General features: G+C 49.1%; 1 protein-coding gene across 1 annotated transcript in view; it reads left to right on the forward strand.

The window, feature by feature from the left end:
• Positions 1 to 585: 585 nt before the first annotated feature.
• Positions 586 to 18281, forward strand: part of TMEM132E (transmembrane protein 132E) — a 1031163-nt gene continuing 1013467 nt past the window's right edge. Inside the window, exon 1 of the mRNA XM_085649649.1 lies at positions 586 to 1844. Coding sequence (XP_085505775.1) covers positions 1784 to 1844 — 61 coding nt within the window. The 5' untranslated portion in view covers positions 586 to 1783. The remainder of the gene's footprint in view (positions 1845 to 18281) is intronic.

Below are 18281 nucleotides of genomic sequence, written 5' to 3' on the forward strand. Positions count from 1 at the left end.
CCCCAGCCTCCTTCTTCTATCTTTTGTGCTCACTTTGTATTCAGCCGTTTAAAAGGGAAAATAGAAGTGCGGGTACTCACTGTGCTCTTTGCTGCTGAGAAGTGCGGGTACTCTCACTCTCAAAATAAAGAGGTGCGGGCACTTAGTACCGGATAGTACCTGTCCATTTAAAGCACTGTTTCTATTCTTATTTTTTAAGGGCCTCTCAGTCTCATCTGCTATTTCCTTACCATCTCCTATTTTAAGAACCAGGCCCTTCTTTCTTCGGGTCGGTCTCTTCCTGCTGGAAATTTATGACGCCGGATCTTCTCATGCACGAGGCTCGACCATCTTTTCACACCAGAACACATCTTTCTGGACGACCCTCTCTCCCTGCTTAACTTTTACCCTCCCAGAGCCTGCGTCTCCGCCGTTGTGTCCGCGAGATGCTCCTGATATGTGGTGGGAGGCAGATGAAGGCGCGCGCCGGTCCTCAGCTGGAGACGGCCGTCGAGCGCCCCCCTCCGCCGTCTCCCGTTTTCAGAAGCGGCACGCCGAGTGCGAGTGACGCGCTGGAAGTCCGCGGCGCGCGCTCCCAAGCTGAGTGGCTCGCGCTGGGGCGGGAGCGGCGCGCGCTGTGGAGTCTCGCGCAGCAGCTCGCGGGCTGAGCGCTCAGTGTGCAGCTGCGGCGCGCAGGAGCTGAGGCTGTGCGAAGCGTCCTCCGGCTGGAGCAGGGGAGTGACAGGCGCTAGCGCTCTTGCGGGATGCTGCCCTCCAGCCCCGGGCTCCATGCACCTGCTGCACAGAGCGGCGCTGGGGCGCGGGGGATGCCCCGGAGCCCTCCTGCCGCCCCACACGCAGGATACCCGGGAGCGCACACCTGCTGAGCCACGAGCCGGAGCTTAAGCTGATGGGACGTGGAACTCCCAATACGAGTAGGAGGCTCGGGGAGTGTCTCTGACTTCATCAGTGACTGGGATCCCCTTTGGAAAGAGAAGTCAAGTGTCAGGACAGCCCTCTCTCATTCTGAAGTGACCTGGAGCCCCCTCGGAAAGCTCCTGGGGGAACGCGAGTCTGCCAACCAGTGTGCAGTGATTCAGGGACCCCAGGGTAGGAGTCACTTTTTGCAATTGTTCCAGTGCCCTGAAGACAACTCTGTAATTATCAGAAGGTTGCGACCTGGAGGTCCCGGTGCCGCCGTGCCAGCGCGGAGACTGCTGGCATTCCTGAGCACCGCCCCTACGCTGCCTCGCCAGGGCTGGGGAGTCTGGCATCCTTCTGTAGAGGGCTGAGACTGATGTCATTTGTGAAGTAGTCTGACGGCCCTATATTTTCTCTAACCCTGTCGTGCCAGGGCTGGGGCCATTGACCCGGAAGTCCCCCATCTCGTGCCAGTTTGCTTCTGTGTGACTTGGAGCCTCCCTCCTCTGCCTTGACAAGAGCGTTGACTGCTGGCATCACTGCAGTGCCCTGGAGCTCTCCTCGCGTGCCTGGGCTGCGACTGCTGGCATTGCCCCGGAGCCTCTGCTCAGCCACCCTCCTGCACTGGATTAGTTGCCTGTTGTTTCTGGATCGACCCCTTGCTGCCTCTTGTGCCCGCTCTCACCGCCAGTTCTGCCCCACTCCGGGGGTCGGGTGGGGCATGAACAAGTATTATATGTAGAGCGGAGCTTGATGTGCCAAGGAAGGGCCCCCCTCTGCTTCATCCACTACAACTGACGGCGGGAGGCACGTGCAGCGCCTCGAGTACTTTTTGGCACCCCCTTCTTTGCTTGGATTATTCTGCTTCTGCCTTTGGTCAAGGATGGGCTGCCCTGGAGGTTCAGCGCTGCTCGGCTGGTTCCTTGTGACGGCCCTATGCACAGGTAAGAACAGTCGTGCACCCGGCCTAGGAAAGCAGGGGCTGGTGGACGCGAGATAGGCGCGTGACTGTCCCCCAACCCCTTGATGTGTCATCACCCCCATAGTGGAGGTAGCCAGGGGGGTATGTCTACTACTGTATGAACCAACCGTCAATTCACCTAGTCTGAACGCTTGGGGAAACTTCGAGCCCAACACTGAGCCCGAACCATGAATTGATGTGTCCTCGTCACACCGTGCTCCGCTGTCTTGCACACGTGATAAATATTTAAACAAACACCTAGTCTCTTTTCATAAAAGAGGCAGCATGTAGTCCATGCCTATGCGTGCCTGCGCCGTCACGGCACATAAGCAAACGAATATAGCGATTGTTGTGTGATACTGTCTGTTACACGACGGCGTGCAAGCCGGAGAATGGTGTTCACTGGGTGCCTAGAGGCGCATTCCTCTGTTGTAGGGGCTGGTAGGGCAGACCTGTATCCCAAAGATTGTCCCAATTATTGTGCTTGGCTTCACATGCACAGTACTCTTGAGAGTAAGAGGGGTCAGACTGAGGGTCTGCTCTCCTCTGCCCCTGTCCTTGGTGCTCTTAAATGATGCCGTCTGGGCGGCTGGAAGACGGCGCCCTGTGCCAACCATGCAATCGGCATTCTCTTCATTTTTTCGTTACTTTATTTTTCCCTTGAAGTTGGCACCCCATGTAACCCCTGAAATTGACTATATAGACGGGTCGCCCCTGCACCTGGGAGTATCTGCAACAGAAGACTGCACAATTAGAAAGAGGAGTTGGGGTCGGTATCTCCGGGGTGCCAAACCCAATGTGTCCACAAACGCTAGATATCCTGTAGAGGAGGCACAGGTACAACCACAGCTGAAAAAGGAAACTAGAGATGTCCACACTACAAGGATGAATAATGCCTTGAGAAGATGGACCTGTGCCCAAGGCGGGGCCTGCGAATAATCCACTTGCAGGTGAAGCTCTGCCTGGGAGGAATGCACCTGGACTTTTAAGCAGGTTCTGTGAGAGATGGGTGTGGCCTGGGGCTGCTGCACCTGTAGGTTGAGGGAGGGGATCTACCGAAGACATAGGAGATGCACTAGTCACTTGAGGCCAGGATCTGAGACAACAACACTTTGTATTTGAGGCGGGCCTCACAAGAGGCTTATATTTCTCTTAAGGATTAGGCGGCTGAAGCCCACCTGTAGAGGCAGGACAGGACCACGAAAGACGAGCCTTCATATTAAAGGCAGACCTGGAGATCCTGAGGGGCGATTAGACGCCCCTGTCACCTAAGGCACAGTCCTGGGAGTGGTGTATCGTCATTTCAAAGTAGGACCTGAGAAGACAGTCTCATTGCTTAAGTGTGGGGTCTGGGAGTAAAGTACCACTCATTGAAAGCAAAGCCTGCCAGGGATGTACCTTTTAATTGAGGGCGGTGCCTGGGAGATAGCCACCCTGCAGGCAAGCAACGGCTACAGAAAAGATGCATAGGGTGTGTAAACGCTTAACTGGGAGAGGCAGGGAGCAGGTTCAAGCTGCTCTGGAATCTGGGGTTCACAGTAGTCAGTCGTTCGAATTCTTGGAAAGGTGAGATGAATCGCTAGCCCGTGATGGATGTTACCAAAAAGGGCAGTCAAGAGCTTCAGGTCAAGTCCACTAAAGCACCAACCAAAATCCTCACTTTTAGGAATAGGGGGTGGCCAAGAATACCTATTTCACCAAGTACAAATGCATGGTTAGTCGGTATCTGATGATTAAATCTGGAGAATGAACCGATGTCCAGTGCCAGTCTGTTTTGTGAATAGTTGTGAGGGTCTTGCAGGGAAAGACAGTGAGGCCACCCTTCGTCACAGAGCGTGTCTACCAGCAGGCACAATGTGCATGGCACTTCTACCACTTAAATGTGATTAAACCTCACTGTCCAACATGCATGGAATTATTTTTTTATATTTGTGGTGTGCATTTCTGCCTCTGGGTGTCCAGCAGATATGTATTGCCATCCTTGTATGATGGGGCACCTTACCCTAATATACTCCTTATCCTATTCGTCTTATTGCAGTGGAACTGAAGCCATTTTTTCCACTACAAGATGTGTGGACACTTCTGGCCACTGTTATCGTATCAACAATGACCATAATGGGCACGTGAACAACTAACACCCACTCTTGAGCTTGGCCTTTGCACCATTGACATGTCCTTTGAACCACCGCAAAGGCAAATGCAATTTCAAGATGGAATATTGTGAATATTGTGCACTGGTGGGTTTCCAGAATCTCCCCTTCCAAACCTTTTTTTTGGAAGTAAACCACACAGGATTTTTTCAAACGCTGTTCTTTGCCATATTTTTATTCAATCTACCTAACCATGTTCATTATATTTATTTGGCGCGACTTAGCAGATTGTTTTGTTAATCAGCAGTCTATTTTTCTGTGTTGTTGGCCTTGCTTGGCAAACCTTGGCTCACAATTCAAAAGGTAATTCAAGCCTAAAAGACAATTTTGGTATTGAGGATCATGCCACATAGGTCATTGTCTCTGAGAGACTCCTGGGCATTCAGTGGTCTTGGAACCATCTCACCTTAACTGTATCTCCTTCACTTTCATTACAGCCCAGTCTACCTCTTGAGATAATGGAAAGTCTACGTAGAGGTGGCCAGCTTTAGGACTGCCAGCACTTCTGGGGAGACACAGGCTCCCTTCACATAGTGCACAAGTCCACTCTGTAGCTCCACTGGTAAATGAGCACCTGACCATCGTGCCCTGGCATTCCTCTGCTGCCAAACGGAGTTTCGCCTGTGGGTGCTGGTTCACACCTCCAGCAGCCTCGCTATTGAGAAGCCTCATTAAAGACCGGGCTCACTGCTTTAGCAGCCTCGCTGTTGGTCAGTCTCGCTAATGGACAGCCTCACGGGTTGGCCAGTATTGGACTGGCTTGCTATTGACCAGCCGAACACCTTCAGCAACCTTGCTATTGGCCTGCCTCTCCGTTGACAAGGCTTATGCCTTCGTCAACCTCGTCATTGGCCAGCCTCCCTATTGGCCAGCCTCACTGTTTACAGACTTTGCTCCTTCAGCAACCTCTCTATTGGGCAGCATCACTAATGGCCGCAGTGGCATCCTTCGCTGTATTCTAGTCTTCTAGCGAAATGTCGGCTAATATTTCTACAAAAACTATAGTCTTTGGGGACAACCCTCAAAATCATACTGGGGTCTCTAGAACACATAGATTTCTGCTGCAATAAGGAAATGCCACGAATAGCTTGTGCTTGATTCTGGGTGAAATCTCTCATTTAAAAGGCAGATTGTGTGAGCGTACATAGTTGGTTATGGGAAAGATGTCCTTTTCTATTGGCCTTTATTTAGATTGGGCTTCTCGCGGTGTGTAAACGCTTAGCTGCGTTGCAAGCAGTGGGGGGTTAGTCCACACCCTGCTTGCAGCAGTGGGATCATTGCATTATTATTTCACACTCGATGATTAAATAATGCTACCTCCTGATGCCACGGTCCTTCGAAACCAGAAGTTTCCCTAGAAGTGACACTGGATTCATTCATTGCCATAGATGGACTGTGAATGGATGTGTGCAAAGCATGAGGCTCCACGGGGGTTCACTCAAGAGACCAGATCCAGCCCTGCTCTTACGCCCATGTTTGTATTCACTGCACATACCTCTGCCCGCTCGCCGCTGCTCTGTAAATGTGTTGCTTGTGGTTGTTTTCTGTCTCCAGTGGTGGATCAGAGAAGAGCTCCGTGCACCCAGATTCATTAGATCTTTTTGTGAAATGAGCTACTGTGATTCAGCTCTCTCTTGGCTTTCATTAATGGATGCTGTGGCTGAGTCAAGGGCCCCCCTCTGTCGCTCTTCTTGGAAATACCTGTGATGCATGGTTGGGCTCGAGCGAAGGAGTGCTGCTGTCCCATTGACCCCTCCAACATCTCACCGTGTGTGCCTCACTCCTTTCCCGCCTGCGTCTTGTTTTCCCTTTCTTGGACAAATTGTCCGTGAGGTCATCGGTAGTGATGGTCGGCCGGTGAATGACGTGCACTGTTTGTGTGGAGGACAAATCACAAAAGCGCCCATCGCTGGACAAGTCCTTTTCAATTCCATGAGAAAACCCCAGTTCATAAGCTCTACCCGAGCTCTTAACTAAATCACCCACAGAAATGTAAACATTATGCATACATCCTTTGTACCGAGCTCTTTTCAAGTCTCAGAGGGGTCGCAAAAAGCGAACAAAATCTCTTTGTGGAGGGGATCACTGAATGACACATCGTGTTAAATCACTCATTGAAAGACACACAGCGTTAAATCACACACCACAGATCTGTAAATCTGCATTATGTATAAGAGAGCGATTATCTGCGTGAAGAGCAAGTGCATGTAAACGAATCATATGTTGTATTTATCGCTGGAACCACACTGCAGCAACAGAGCACGTTTTAAACTCGGGGTACTTTAGGGGAAATGGCGACTGTAGAACAGTTGGGTGGAAAGCAGTAGTTAGACATTGGTGTGCACAAGATATATATATGTTTTTTACTTTTAAAAACCGTGATTCACATTTGTCTACATATTAAGAGTGCAGATTCAAAATCTACTTTGTGTAATGAGACATATGTACATGAACAAAAATATACACAGCGCATGTGTGTACTTTGGCATCTGCAGTTGGCGGCTATCACCTTGGTGTCTAATAACACTACTACCCTCATCATTAGAGTATGAAATGTAGCGCTTTTTAATTGCCTTCTCGGCACGCTGAGAGAGCCTTCACTCCATGTGCACCAGTGTGCATTGTAATATTATGCTAATCCCGCCAGGACTCAGGGTAGCGCGTTGTGCATCACTAAGAATTGAGTCGAGAGCCTCCCTTCATTGGCAGTGGGACTACGCCTGATGTACACTATTTATGGCACATCATTACGCAATCCTGGTCTCTCTGTACCTGCTGGAGTTCCATGCCAGGGTAATTTGTTGCATGCTGGAATGTCTTGTCTCCACGTGGGAGGCGGTGGGATCTTGGGTTAAAAATAAGCGCCAGATTGTGCGCAGTGGCTCGGTTCCAGAGACAGAGGAGAAGCATGAAAGGCACTCAAGCTTTGAGACGAACTGACCTATGAGGAAATAAGGAAAATGAAGCGACAGGACAGGCAACTCTCTCTGCCCAAGCCCCCTAGGCCTTCCAGAAGCACCAGGCCATCACCCAGCCTCGCAGGGGTCCCTGTAGGCTCTCCTCCTCCACAGCAAGACTTATTCCAAAGCATGCCCACCCATCGCCCAGGCTGCATGCCCACCGTTTGTCTAGAGTTGAGATCAGCCTCCACTGGCGAGATCATATCATTCATTCATTCAAGGGTCTCCTTTAATGGAATGCATGCACGGTGCACCGCCAGCACAGGGGCACTTGTGCGCTTACCACAGTTCTATGAGCGCAGTGGTTGCTCCATCAAAATCTACACCCCTTCACTCTTCTGCTTCCTGATGAGCAGACCTTTCGGTTCCATGAATAACAGAAGCATCCGAGCCAAAGCGCCGCCAGCTTGTGAAGCTCTGTGCGTGAGGTGTGAAATGCCTGGCTGTTGGTAGGGATTGCCTGGGCACACGAGAGAAGCCTGCGCAGGTCTTACAGTACAGACTGTTGATCCCCAGAGAGTCGCACCCCACATGTAAGCCTCTGCTCATTCCCACACTTGGCTTCCTCTCCTGCTCTTCCCCCTAATGGTAGCCTTTCTGAGGAAATATATTCTTTTGGGGTTTCAGACTGAATGCATCCCCATGTTTTTGGGCTACCAGCTGGAAGGTTGATGATAAGCCGGTGGCTGATATGAAAGGGTAAGCGAAAGCTTCCCTTTGGTTGCAGGAAATAAGTGTGCCTTGGTCACAGCTGCTCATTTGGGCCCCAGGGATGTGTCTGCTCTTTCTCTGACTTTTAACTGGTGAAGGGTCTCAGGGGTGTATTAAATATATTGGCTTACCTCATGCCGCTTTAGGGACAAGCATGCACTGAGCAGACTCTTTGTCTGGTACTATAGTGTGTATTGCGTCAGGCAGAAATAGTGTTGTTCATATTAGACTCAGAAGATATGTGTTGGAATGTATTTGTAAGGTACACAACATTGGGGTCAAAATGTGTTGGTGGCATTTGTCGGGGCTTTACCATTGGAGTGGAGTGTTTTGAACCATCCTGTTGTTGGAGCTCAACAGTGTTTGTTGGGTGTTGTTTGCCAAAGCCCCAACCAACCTTTGAATCAAACATGCGTTGGATGTGCCAGAGGGGCATCAATGGGATGGGCAATATTTATTTTTTCAAAGACCTGCCAGCGCAGCCACCATCGAGTCTGAAATGTGGTGGGGTGATATCTGTCTGAAACTGCCTTTCGCATGTACCGAGCAGCAGGCTTTGCTTCTCTGATTGTTTTTGTTTGTGTGTTTCATTTGGTTATAGTTGGGGCCACTGAAAGTAAGTGGTCTGGAGTACCAAATTATGCATGAGTGTTGACTACATAATACGACAATGAAAGGTGAGTTAATATCCATAGTTTAATAAAGAAAATCATGATAAAGACAGAAATCATTATGGAAAGCTCTGTTAACATTATATTTAGGCATGTAATGAGATGGCTTACTGCTGCTGGGAAAAGCCCTTCCCCCCCCAGACCATCAAAGACTGATATTTACACTGTGTGGGCAAAACTGGCACATTTATAAATGGGCAGTTACAACATTCATGAGCTGAAGGTGACTACCTTTCGTGGAATGTCTGCCATCATATTGCACGTTGTATGCAGCAATTGTAATAGCATTTGGTCATTTTGTGTTAGATTTTTTTAAAATCTGCTGTTTGTGATGCAAATGATGGATTATGATGCAAGTGCAGCAAAGTCACATTTTTGCTGACATGCAACAGTGTTTTCCCAATGGCCCTGTTTACAGCACTGTATGGCGAGGCTAGTTCCTTGAAGCCGTCTTTTTTATTACGTGCATTGTTTTTTCGTGTTTTTTTGCCTTTTAAATGTGTCCAATAATCTCTTGCGTTCTTGTACTATATTTGCGTGCTTTGGCGTGCCTCCTTTTCCATAGACTGAGGCCTTAAGAAGTTTCCAATAGTTTGCGATCTTTACATGTCTGTGTTGAAACTTGATTTCATGCATTCTCGCGCCAAGGAAAAGCAGCATAGGAGGACTAAGGCCATCTCTCTTGACAGGCTTTTGTTTTTTGTACAGTGATGTGCGGGAGAGGCTTCGTGTCAAAGCCTATCTTTCTTATCGGTTATATTTATTGCTGACATTTGGGACACGCTCTGTACAGGGGTGATTTGGTTATCATCATGTATATTTTTCTGTTATGATATTTGGTACATGCTGCTCTGCAATCTGTGTATGGGCCTATCACTTATCAGGTGGTTTTTTTTCTATTCTGGTATTTCAGATATACTCTGTGTAGGTGCTTCTCTCTCTTATCGTGTATTTGAGTTTGTGCTCTCTTATATTCGGGCACGCGGGTCGGTTGAGCAGCGTCCCAGTGCCCCCTCACAGGATGTCACGTCACCTCACAGGATGCCGCCTCACGGGATGTCACCTCATGGGAGGCCGCCTCACGGGATGTCACCTCAGAGGATGCCACCTCACGGGATGCCACCTCACAGGATGTTACATCACAGGAGGCCACCTCACAAGCTGTCACCTCATAGGATGCCAACTCACTTGATGTCACCTCACAGGATGTCACTTCACAGGATACCACCTCACGGCATGCCGCCTCACGGGATGTCGCCTCACGGGATGTCGCCTCACGGGATGTCGCCTCACAGGATGCCACCACACAGGATTTCATCTCACGGGATGCCACCTCACAGGACGTCACCTCACAGGAGGCCACCTCACAGCATGTCACCTCACAGGATACCACCTCACATGGGATTCCTCCTCACGGAATGCCTTCTCACAGGATGCCACCTCACAGGATTCCGCCTCACGGGATGCCACCTCACAAGATGCTCCTCAACACTTCCGTAAAGCTCCTGTAACTGTCGGTTTTATACGCACAAAGCTGAGAAGTACTTGTTAAAGAGCTGGGGGAAAAGTAAAGCGAGGCAGACATTCAATTAGCACAAACAGCGGCCTCCGCATAACGTCGAGGAAAGGTAATGTGTAGCAGGTCCGGGCAGACGGGCCTGTATTGAGGGAAGTGTGGCGGCTTAGCCTCTACAGGGGCTGCCATGTTGGGCCATGGCCAGTCACGTGTATCTCACGGTTGTGACTCTCGTAGGCCAAGATATCTGTATTTACCTGATCCTTCTAGGGCGACCTGTCTTCTGCAGTGCACAGATAGCTTTAGCGCCTGCACTCTGATGAAAAGGACATTGTTACAGCTTTTGCAACCGTACATTGGCTGCTTGTCTGCAGGATGATGATCATTTAGGCTCTGTTGGTGACGAGTGAGGCCAGCTAGAATTGGTCAGTTCTTCATGGTTCTAATGTCTTCTGTGGCCATCAGCTTACCCTGCAATCCACCCCGGCCTCTCTCGCCTCTTTTCAAGCAGGCAGAAGAAGCCCCTTCTCTTGCAAGGCCCCCACCTTGTGGAACAGCCTACCTACCCCTCTTAGTCCGTTTAACAGATGGTCAGTCTTCCTCTCGAAACATTTCAAATGTATACATTCTGTTACTTAACCCTACTCCCCGGAGCTTGTGCTGTGGTCTGGTAGTTGTGACTGATTGGGGCATTGTAATCCCAATAGGCAATCAGTGTATGAGCCAATACCTCCCATACCAAAAAAAAACTGAGGGCGGGGCTGGACCCTCAGGTCCCTTCTTACAGGCCTTCCTCTCAGGTCCCTTAGAGGCCTGCCTCTCAGGTCCTTTACAGGCCTGCCTCTCAGGTACCTTACAGACCTGCTTCTCGGGTACCTTACAGACCTGCCTCTCGAGTAACTTACAGGCCTGCCTCTCAGGCACCTTACAGGCCTGCCTCTTAAAGAAGTGCGTGCCTCTCCGTGGCATTGAAAGCTCTCCCTTTTGGAATGTCGCCATAGCAGCGCAGCTCACTGGTGTACTACATCGTCTTCTTGTCTACCGGTGCTTAACTTAACTAAATGGTACCTTTGGTATCCACTCTAATGGCACTTACATTACTGAATCGGAAGAATAAAGTCCTGATTCGTATCCGAATTCGTGATATGTAGGGAGCTCTCCGAATTTCTGCAGTAGGCGCAGGCACCCACTGAGCGTTCGTCCTGCTGGTCAGAGGCAGCTCTCTGCAGCGGGTGGCTTTATTAACGCGAGAAAGACGCCGTTGTTTCCTTTAAGCCGCCGGCTGTGCATCTGTGGGGTGGGGTGGCGAGGCGGAGAGAAGCGCGCCGACTCATCAGCCGGAGCGCAGCGCGTTATAGAGCAGTTCTTACTGCAGGCGAGCGACCGCGGATGGGCTGCGACGGCGCAGGGGGCGCGCACGCCGTGCGCACGGAAGAATAGCGTACGCCACGGGTTCTCCGCTTTAGCACGCATTCCCGCCCTCCGCGTGCCCGAGGAAGGCCCTGCTGGGTGCACCGACCCTTGCTTGGCACAGCACGATGTCCTGCGCGAACGCCAGCCTTTTATCTTTTCGAAAGGTTGCTTGCAGTGCCACACATCCTCACCGGATACATACATACGTATATTGATTGCATCAGTACACACGAGCGAGCCTTTTTTTTTTATCACAGAAAGCGCTCAACAAATCCCTGCTAGAGCATTATTTTTGCACAACTGGTGCTCACGTGTGTGACTGGTGTGGCATTTGCGCTATCGACATAGTCGTGCAACAAACCACATAACCAACACGCTCTGCGCTGAAGAAGGGACCAGTCTACGGTTTGATGTCATCAATGGGAACTGTAATTTGTAGAGGTCCGCAGCCCTAAAATACGATTAGCAATGTGAGTTTTATTCCGCACACTAGGGCAGCGCACAATGAATTATTTCATGTGGCGGTGACACGCCGTGACTGTCCGACAAAGTAACCGCCAAGACGCAAGGCACAGACAGACTCCCGTGCAGACGCCAACCGCTTGCCGTATTCACAAGTGGCTAGGAGCGGCCTGCTCCGCTGACACAAGGTTCTGGGCTGACAGGATTTATTGTCGGCGTTGTTGCAGCATCTGCAGATACAAACGACCTGCCAAATGCAAAGCAGTGATGTCTCGTGCACGGACAGACGCGTGGCTTTCGAAGGGGCTCGGTGTATATGTATGCGTTTAGCGGTACTGGTGTAGCGTGCAGTGCCGAACAGCTGGCACGAACCTGGGTCCTAGACATAGGGGCTGGGGTGCTGCAGCACCCCCAAAATAACCATGCTGGAGTTCATAAGGTGACTGAGAAATAAAGATACTTTAAAATTTTGTTTTTATAGTGTCACAATTGCTGCACTTTCAAAGTCAGAGGTCACACAACAGGTTCTGTATTCTGACAAATTGCTGATTATTCTTTTAACACGGAGACAGGTGTTTTGTTTTCTTTCTCTTACCACAACTTTTTTCAAACTAAACTACTATCTAAGAATCTTGCTGGGGCACAGGGAGTGTAAAAGAAAAGGATGTCCGTTTTTTTCTAACACAACGTTTAAATGCCTGTAAAGTTAATTTTTATTTTCATTAATTTTTTAAAACATCACAGCAGTTGGGTAATACAAATGAAGCCCATTATGTTTTTTGTGTGTAATTCTCAAGTGTGATGGAAACAAAGATTTTATTAGGATCAAAACAAACCAAGACGCTTTACTTGGTGATGTGTAAATGGTAAATATTTGCTGAAAACCTATGTCCACATATTATTCGTTGTACACTATATACATTTATCAGTAAAAATGCATGTCAGTGAGAATTTTGTGGGCATTTTACCGGAAAAACTACTGTCTATAAAAGACTGTGCTGTATCATACTAGGGTTTAGTAATATTTTAGCAACAGTTTGGTCCAAAACTGCACCACCACCAGCTGCATACTATGCCCATACCACACTCTTGATGAATGAATCTGTCTTATTTGCTAGACTTGTTTTTTGTGTGACACTTAAATTGCTTACAATACCTATGACATCAGTCATGCAACATTAATGTCGGCACCCACACAATGAACATTATTCCGGAATCCCTGGGTTTAGAGTGACGTGACTGCAGTGTCTGCCAGGAGCAAGGTGGAAGGCCACCGCACTCCGCTTTAAAAGGGGCTAAAATGTTGTTCTACTGTCCAGGCAGGGGAAAACTCGTGCAGCGTCAGCGGTTAATTTGAGCCGATGAGTGCAAGTGGGTTTCACCTGCGCTCATTTTTGTGGACTTTTTTGGTGACTCGCACTCATTCTTCCTCAACAGATGTTGAGCCAGTGCAAATGAGAGAGAAACACAAAAGCGAGAAAGAAGTTGGAAGAGAAAGACAGAAAAACAGTGACAGGGACAAAGTAGTGATAAAAACACCATGTAAGAGAGAAGTAAAGTGGCAAGGAATGTCTAGTGGAGTATTAAAAATGCATGAGGTGGAATCAAGACTAAAGAGCTTTAGTATTCGCCACGGCGCCAGCCATGGGCTTCTGAGCACAACATTGAGCCTCAGCATTTATGTTTTACAAATTAAGCACTGGCCGGTGAACCTGTGCTTTTATACACTAACCTAAATCCCTAAATATCAAACAACACTAATAACAAACTACTTGCCCTCCTAGCCTGCTCAACAGAAAAGTCATCCTAAAACACCACAAGCCTTAATCAAAACCAGAGACAGCATTGCAAGCCATTACGAGGGAAGGAGTACCTTTACTGGTGCTTGTGCAGTATAGTGTGAGTGGTGGTTCACTAGTGATTCACTAGTTCTGAAGCCCATGATGTGTCTCGCTGGCTGTTGTGAGGGTAGAGGGAGGCTGCCTCTTTCCTACCGCAGCCTTGTTGTGCAGTGTGTGAACACTCCGTGTTATGCAGTATTGCTGAAGTGGTGGTTGGTGCTTGGAATGAGCGTGAAAGCAGTGTGACTTCTGCCCTCACGGCACACTTATGCTGGCTACTCGCGTGAGCTCCTAGGGAGTACTGTCCTCATGCAGCTCCTAGGTTAGACTCTTTGGATGGGCTTCTATGATGAGGATCAACTCTCGCAGTGTTCCTAGGATGAAATGCCCTTTCTCTCAGGACGCTCTACTCTCATCAGCTCCTAGGACTGAATGTCCACGTGGAGCTCCTAGGAAGGTCTACCCTCGAAGACTCTTAAGGTACGGACTTCCCTTAGGAAGCTCCTAGGATGAAAAAGCCCATACGGAGCTCCTAGGAGGAACTGCCCTCAGGGAGGTCCTAGTGTTCTTTACCCACAGAGGCTAGTAGGACGGCCAGCCCGATTGTGTCTGCTGGGATGATCATCTCTTGCAGGATAAAGTGCCCTTCCTAGAATGAGCTGTCATCCTGCGATGGTCTACCCTCATCACGCTCCTACTGGTGACTTGCTCTCATGAGGCTCATACGGATGATGAACTGCCCTCGCAGGGCTCTCAGCTGGGCTGCCTACGTGGGGCTCATAGAATGGACTGCCCTCCCTGGGCTCCAAGACTGCCCTTCTGGGTCTCCTAGGAAGGATGGAGTTGGTGAAGCGCCTGAGATGCACTGTCTGGCTCCTAGATTGGTCTGCCCTAAGTCAGAGCCTTGGCTATCTTGCCCGCACTGGCTGGTGGTTAGCTCTGTCCTCAACGGGTTCCTAGATTGTTCTGCCCTCACACGGCTATGAGGATGGACCGCCCTCACAGGTCACCTACAATAAATTATATTGTCAGTTTGTACGCATTAATTATGATGTTAAATGTATTATTGATTTAAACAGTGATGCTTCAAATGACGTGATGGTTTCTGAATTGATAGACAGCAAATCATCTTATCAAACTGCCCCATAGATTGATCAACCAGGCTTTGGTAAAGGGACCATAAGAGAGCGTAGTGGGTTAGTGCAGTCCCTGCAGAAAGGGTGTCCCAGTCCAACAAGCTCACTCAGACTGACATTTATAAAATGAGCACCATTGACATGGGATATTGACTATACTACAGTAAATTGTATTCATTTATTTCTTAAAGTTGGTTAAAATGGGCAGACCTAGTGACATGGGTGGCAAAGCCGTCACTGTTGATAATGAGGGAGTTTTATAGAGAAAGCAAAGGTAAAACATCAGAAATATATAGCTGATAGTTCTGCTAGATTGCAAGATTTGTAGAACAACTGAAGAGCTGTAAAAGGGAAAATAGATGTAAGTCTTATAACATGCATTTTGAAAAGCGAGTCTTTAGATCTTCCTGGAATGGAAGCAAGCTAGTGTTGGGTCTGGTGTTTTTGAATATTATATTCCACAGCCTTGGAGCTAAACAGGAGAAGGCTTGTTTTGAGGTTTTTGTTTGTTGCTTTCAATATTTCGAGAAGGCTAACTTTTCATCTACTGTGTCTCTCCCCACTCGTGGGTCTTTGTTTATGTTTTTTAGGTAGAAGAGTGAGCCTCAGTGCAATATTTTATGGGTAAAGTGGGCCATTCTGGCTAGAAGCCCTTGTCGTAGGGGCGCGACCTGGCCTCGTTGCATCAGTAAGGTGTCGGCCTACTGCAGAGGTTACCCCTGCGGGGTGACAGCTAGTAAAGCAGCACCAGTGTTTACTGCAGTCCTCAAGACTGAAGGAGGAATGGATGGCTTGGGTTTTCTAATCAGATGTAAGTTGGAATGAGGCACTGTACTTAGCTCACTGGAGATGTTTAATAACACCATCTGTGTGCATCTGGTGTTTAACAGAATAAATCACCTGTGATATTATTGCCAAAAGCTCCTTGGTCGCTTGATACAATCTGATATTTTGCACTCACAGGTAGTTTATCATAGAGATATTTTGTAACCTTTCCAGTCGCTGTATTGCGAGAGATTCTTGCAGGAGATTTCTGCAGCTGATGTCCTCTGATGTGATTTATTTTATATTTCACTATAAAGGAATTGAAATAGCAAAAACCAGAAAGAGCCAATACAGATCTCCTGAGGCCCTTAAAGGGAAGCGTGGCCTTCTGCCGCAGACTGAGTGGATGTTGCAGTTGAATTTTCCCTCTTCGCACAGGGTGTGCTTGGGGGTCTGTTCCTTCCGATATGACCTGCAGACAGCCACACTTAGGACATTAAGCATTTAGAACATTAAAAAAATTGTGATTGCAGAAATACCATCACAAGTGAAGTTGTCAATAAATAAGGGTTTAAAGAGTCAGAAGGCTGTCCAATGAACCCATTTGTTACGCACATGCTTTTGTCGCAGCACCCTCCCCCCCTTTGATCGAAAAAAGTCAAGCAAACGCAGATGATGTTTGCTCCTAAGAAGTCTACTAGAATTCCATGGGTTGGGCTTTGAAGACGTTCATTCATGTAATATATATATATAGTAAGGTTCTCATTCACACTTCTGTAGCTCAGTGAGTCATTCTTCGTCAATCTTCCAGTGATCGATATGGCCTTCTCATGCCCTAAATACTTATGGCCCTATTTAACTTTTTTTTTAGTTTTTAATTTTTTTAATTTTTCAACAACCTTTATTGCGGCACCGAAATACAGACACATTAAATCATACAATAAAACAGCTCAGATGAACAAAGTATAGATCAAGTCATGCATTAGGGAACAATTCAACTGCACCTTGAGAGAGACATGAATATGTTAGGGCTAAATCACAGCGTTTGCACACTAGGGACAAAACAATAATGGTAAGCCACATGTGCAGCGCGGCCAATGAGGAAGAGGGGAGCCGTCACCGGCCAACACCGGCGGCCGCCGCGGGCACAGGGCTGGCGGGGAGCGCGGGAGAGACAGCGCCGCTGGGGGGAGTGCGTGAGTGGAGATAAGTGATCAGAGGGCCCCAAATGTCCACTGGGTGGGACCTGGCGGACAGTAAGTCCCAGAACTCCGATAAAAGAGTCTGACAACGAGAGGCATCCTCCAGCCAGCTCTTGACCTTAGGAGCAGGCCTGCGGCCCCAGCACATCGCCACTCTACGTCTGGCCAAGACCAGTAGCATCGCAATTGGGCGTCGAAAAGCATCAGGATAGAATTTAATGAAGCCAAGCAAGCACAGGGGGAGGGTCCGGGTGCACAACAGCACTGGTAATGTCTGAAACTATGGAGCACACTGTCCGCCAGAATTCAGAAACCTTAAGGCATAGCCACTCTAAATGTGCGAAGTCCGCCGCGGGGGCCGCACAGCGCATGCACGTGTCAGTCGGGATGAGCCCTAGCTTGTGCAGCTGAGCAGGGGTGCGGTATAGCCTGTGCAGGAACTTGAAATGTATCAGAGGGAGCCGATAATTTGGCGACAGCTTCTTCGTCTGGTTACAGCAGTATAGCCGGTCCGCCAGCGCAATGTCCATGCCCAGATCTGTGCCCCAGGCTTCGCGCCCACGATCCGTGGAAATAGAGGTGAACATTAGAGTAAACGCATAAAGTTTGGTGACTAGTTTGTGTGGGGACGGGGATGTATACATAAAGTAATGAGCCTGCATAGTGGGCGGAGGCTGGGGAAATGTGGAGTGCAGCTTCCGACAGATAGCACGTAGCTGATAATACAGAAGCGTGTCCAACGGGCCTGAGGAGGCGGGAGGGGAATACAAAGTGTTGCCAGGGTAGAGGTCCGCAACAGTCTGCAATCCCAAACGGACCGCATGTTTAGACATGCCTGAGGGCTGGAGCGGGGGAAAATCGGGGTGGTTCACTATTGGCACCACATTGGCAGAAAGTAGGGGAAGATTCGAGATACGGCGAAGACCGGACCATGCCCATCGCAAGGTCTCGACTGTGTCCGCCCGCGGGCGCACCGCAGGCGCGAACAATGCCGTGGAGAAAGGCCAAGGGGAAGCAACGTCCGTCTCCCCGGCTACATGTGGTTGATAAGGGGTGGGATGTATCCAGAAGTGGAGGAAGCTGGCCTGAGCGCACAGGGCATAGATCTTGAAATCAGGAGCTCCCATCCCCCCGACAGACACTGGGAGAGTAAGGACATCGTATGCCACTCTTGGCTGTTTGCCTGTCCAGACAAGCGAAATGATGAGGGAGCGCAATTTGCGAAAGAATTGAGTGGTAAGAGGAAACGGAACGTTCAGAAACAGGTACAGAAATTAAGGCAGAGCCACCATCTTGGCGATTGCGATCCGGCCTGCCAGAGAAAGCGGAAGCTGGCTCCAGGTCAGGATCTTAGATTCCAACCAATCGACTGCACAACCGAAGTTGGATCTCCATAGTTCGTCCATATCCCTACTTAGCCAGATGCCAAGATAGCGCGTGGGGCCAGAGGCCCACAGAAACGGGAAGTCAGGAGTGAACGGCGTGGTAGCATCGGTCAGGGGTAATAACACCGACTTACTCCAGTTAACTTGAATTCCGGAAAGTCCGCCAAAGCGAATTATCTCTCGAACGAGAGGGCTAAGGTTTTCCTGA

Source organism: Triturus cristatus, chromosome 3_2 (assembly GCF_964204655.1).
Source record: "Triturus cristatus chromosome 3_2, aTriCri1.1, whole genome shotgun sequence".
In the NCBI taxonomy this organism is placed as follows: domain Eukaryota; kingdom Metazoa; phylum Chordata; class Amphibia; order Caudata; family Salamandridae; genus Triturus; species Triturus cristatus.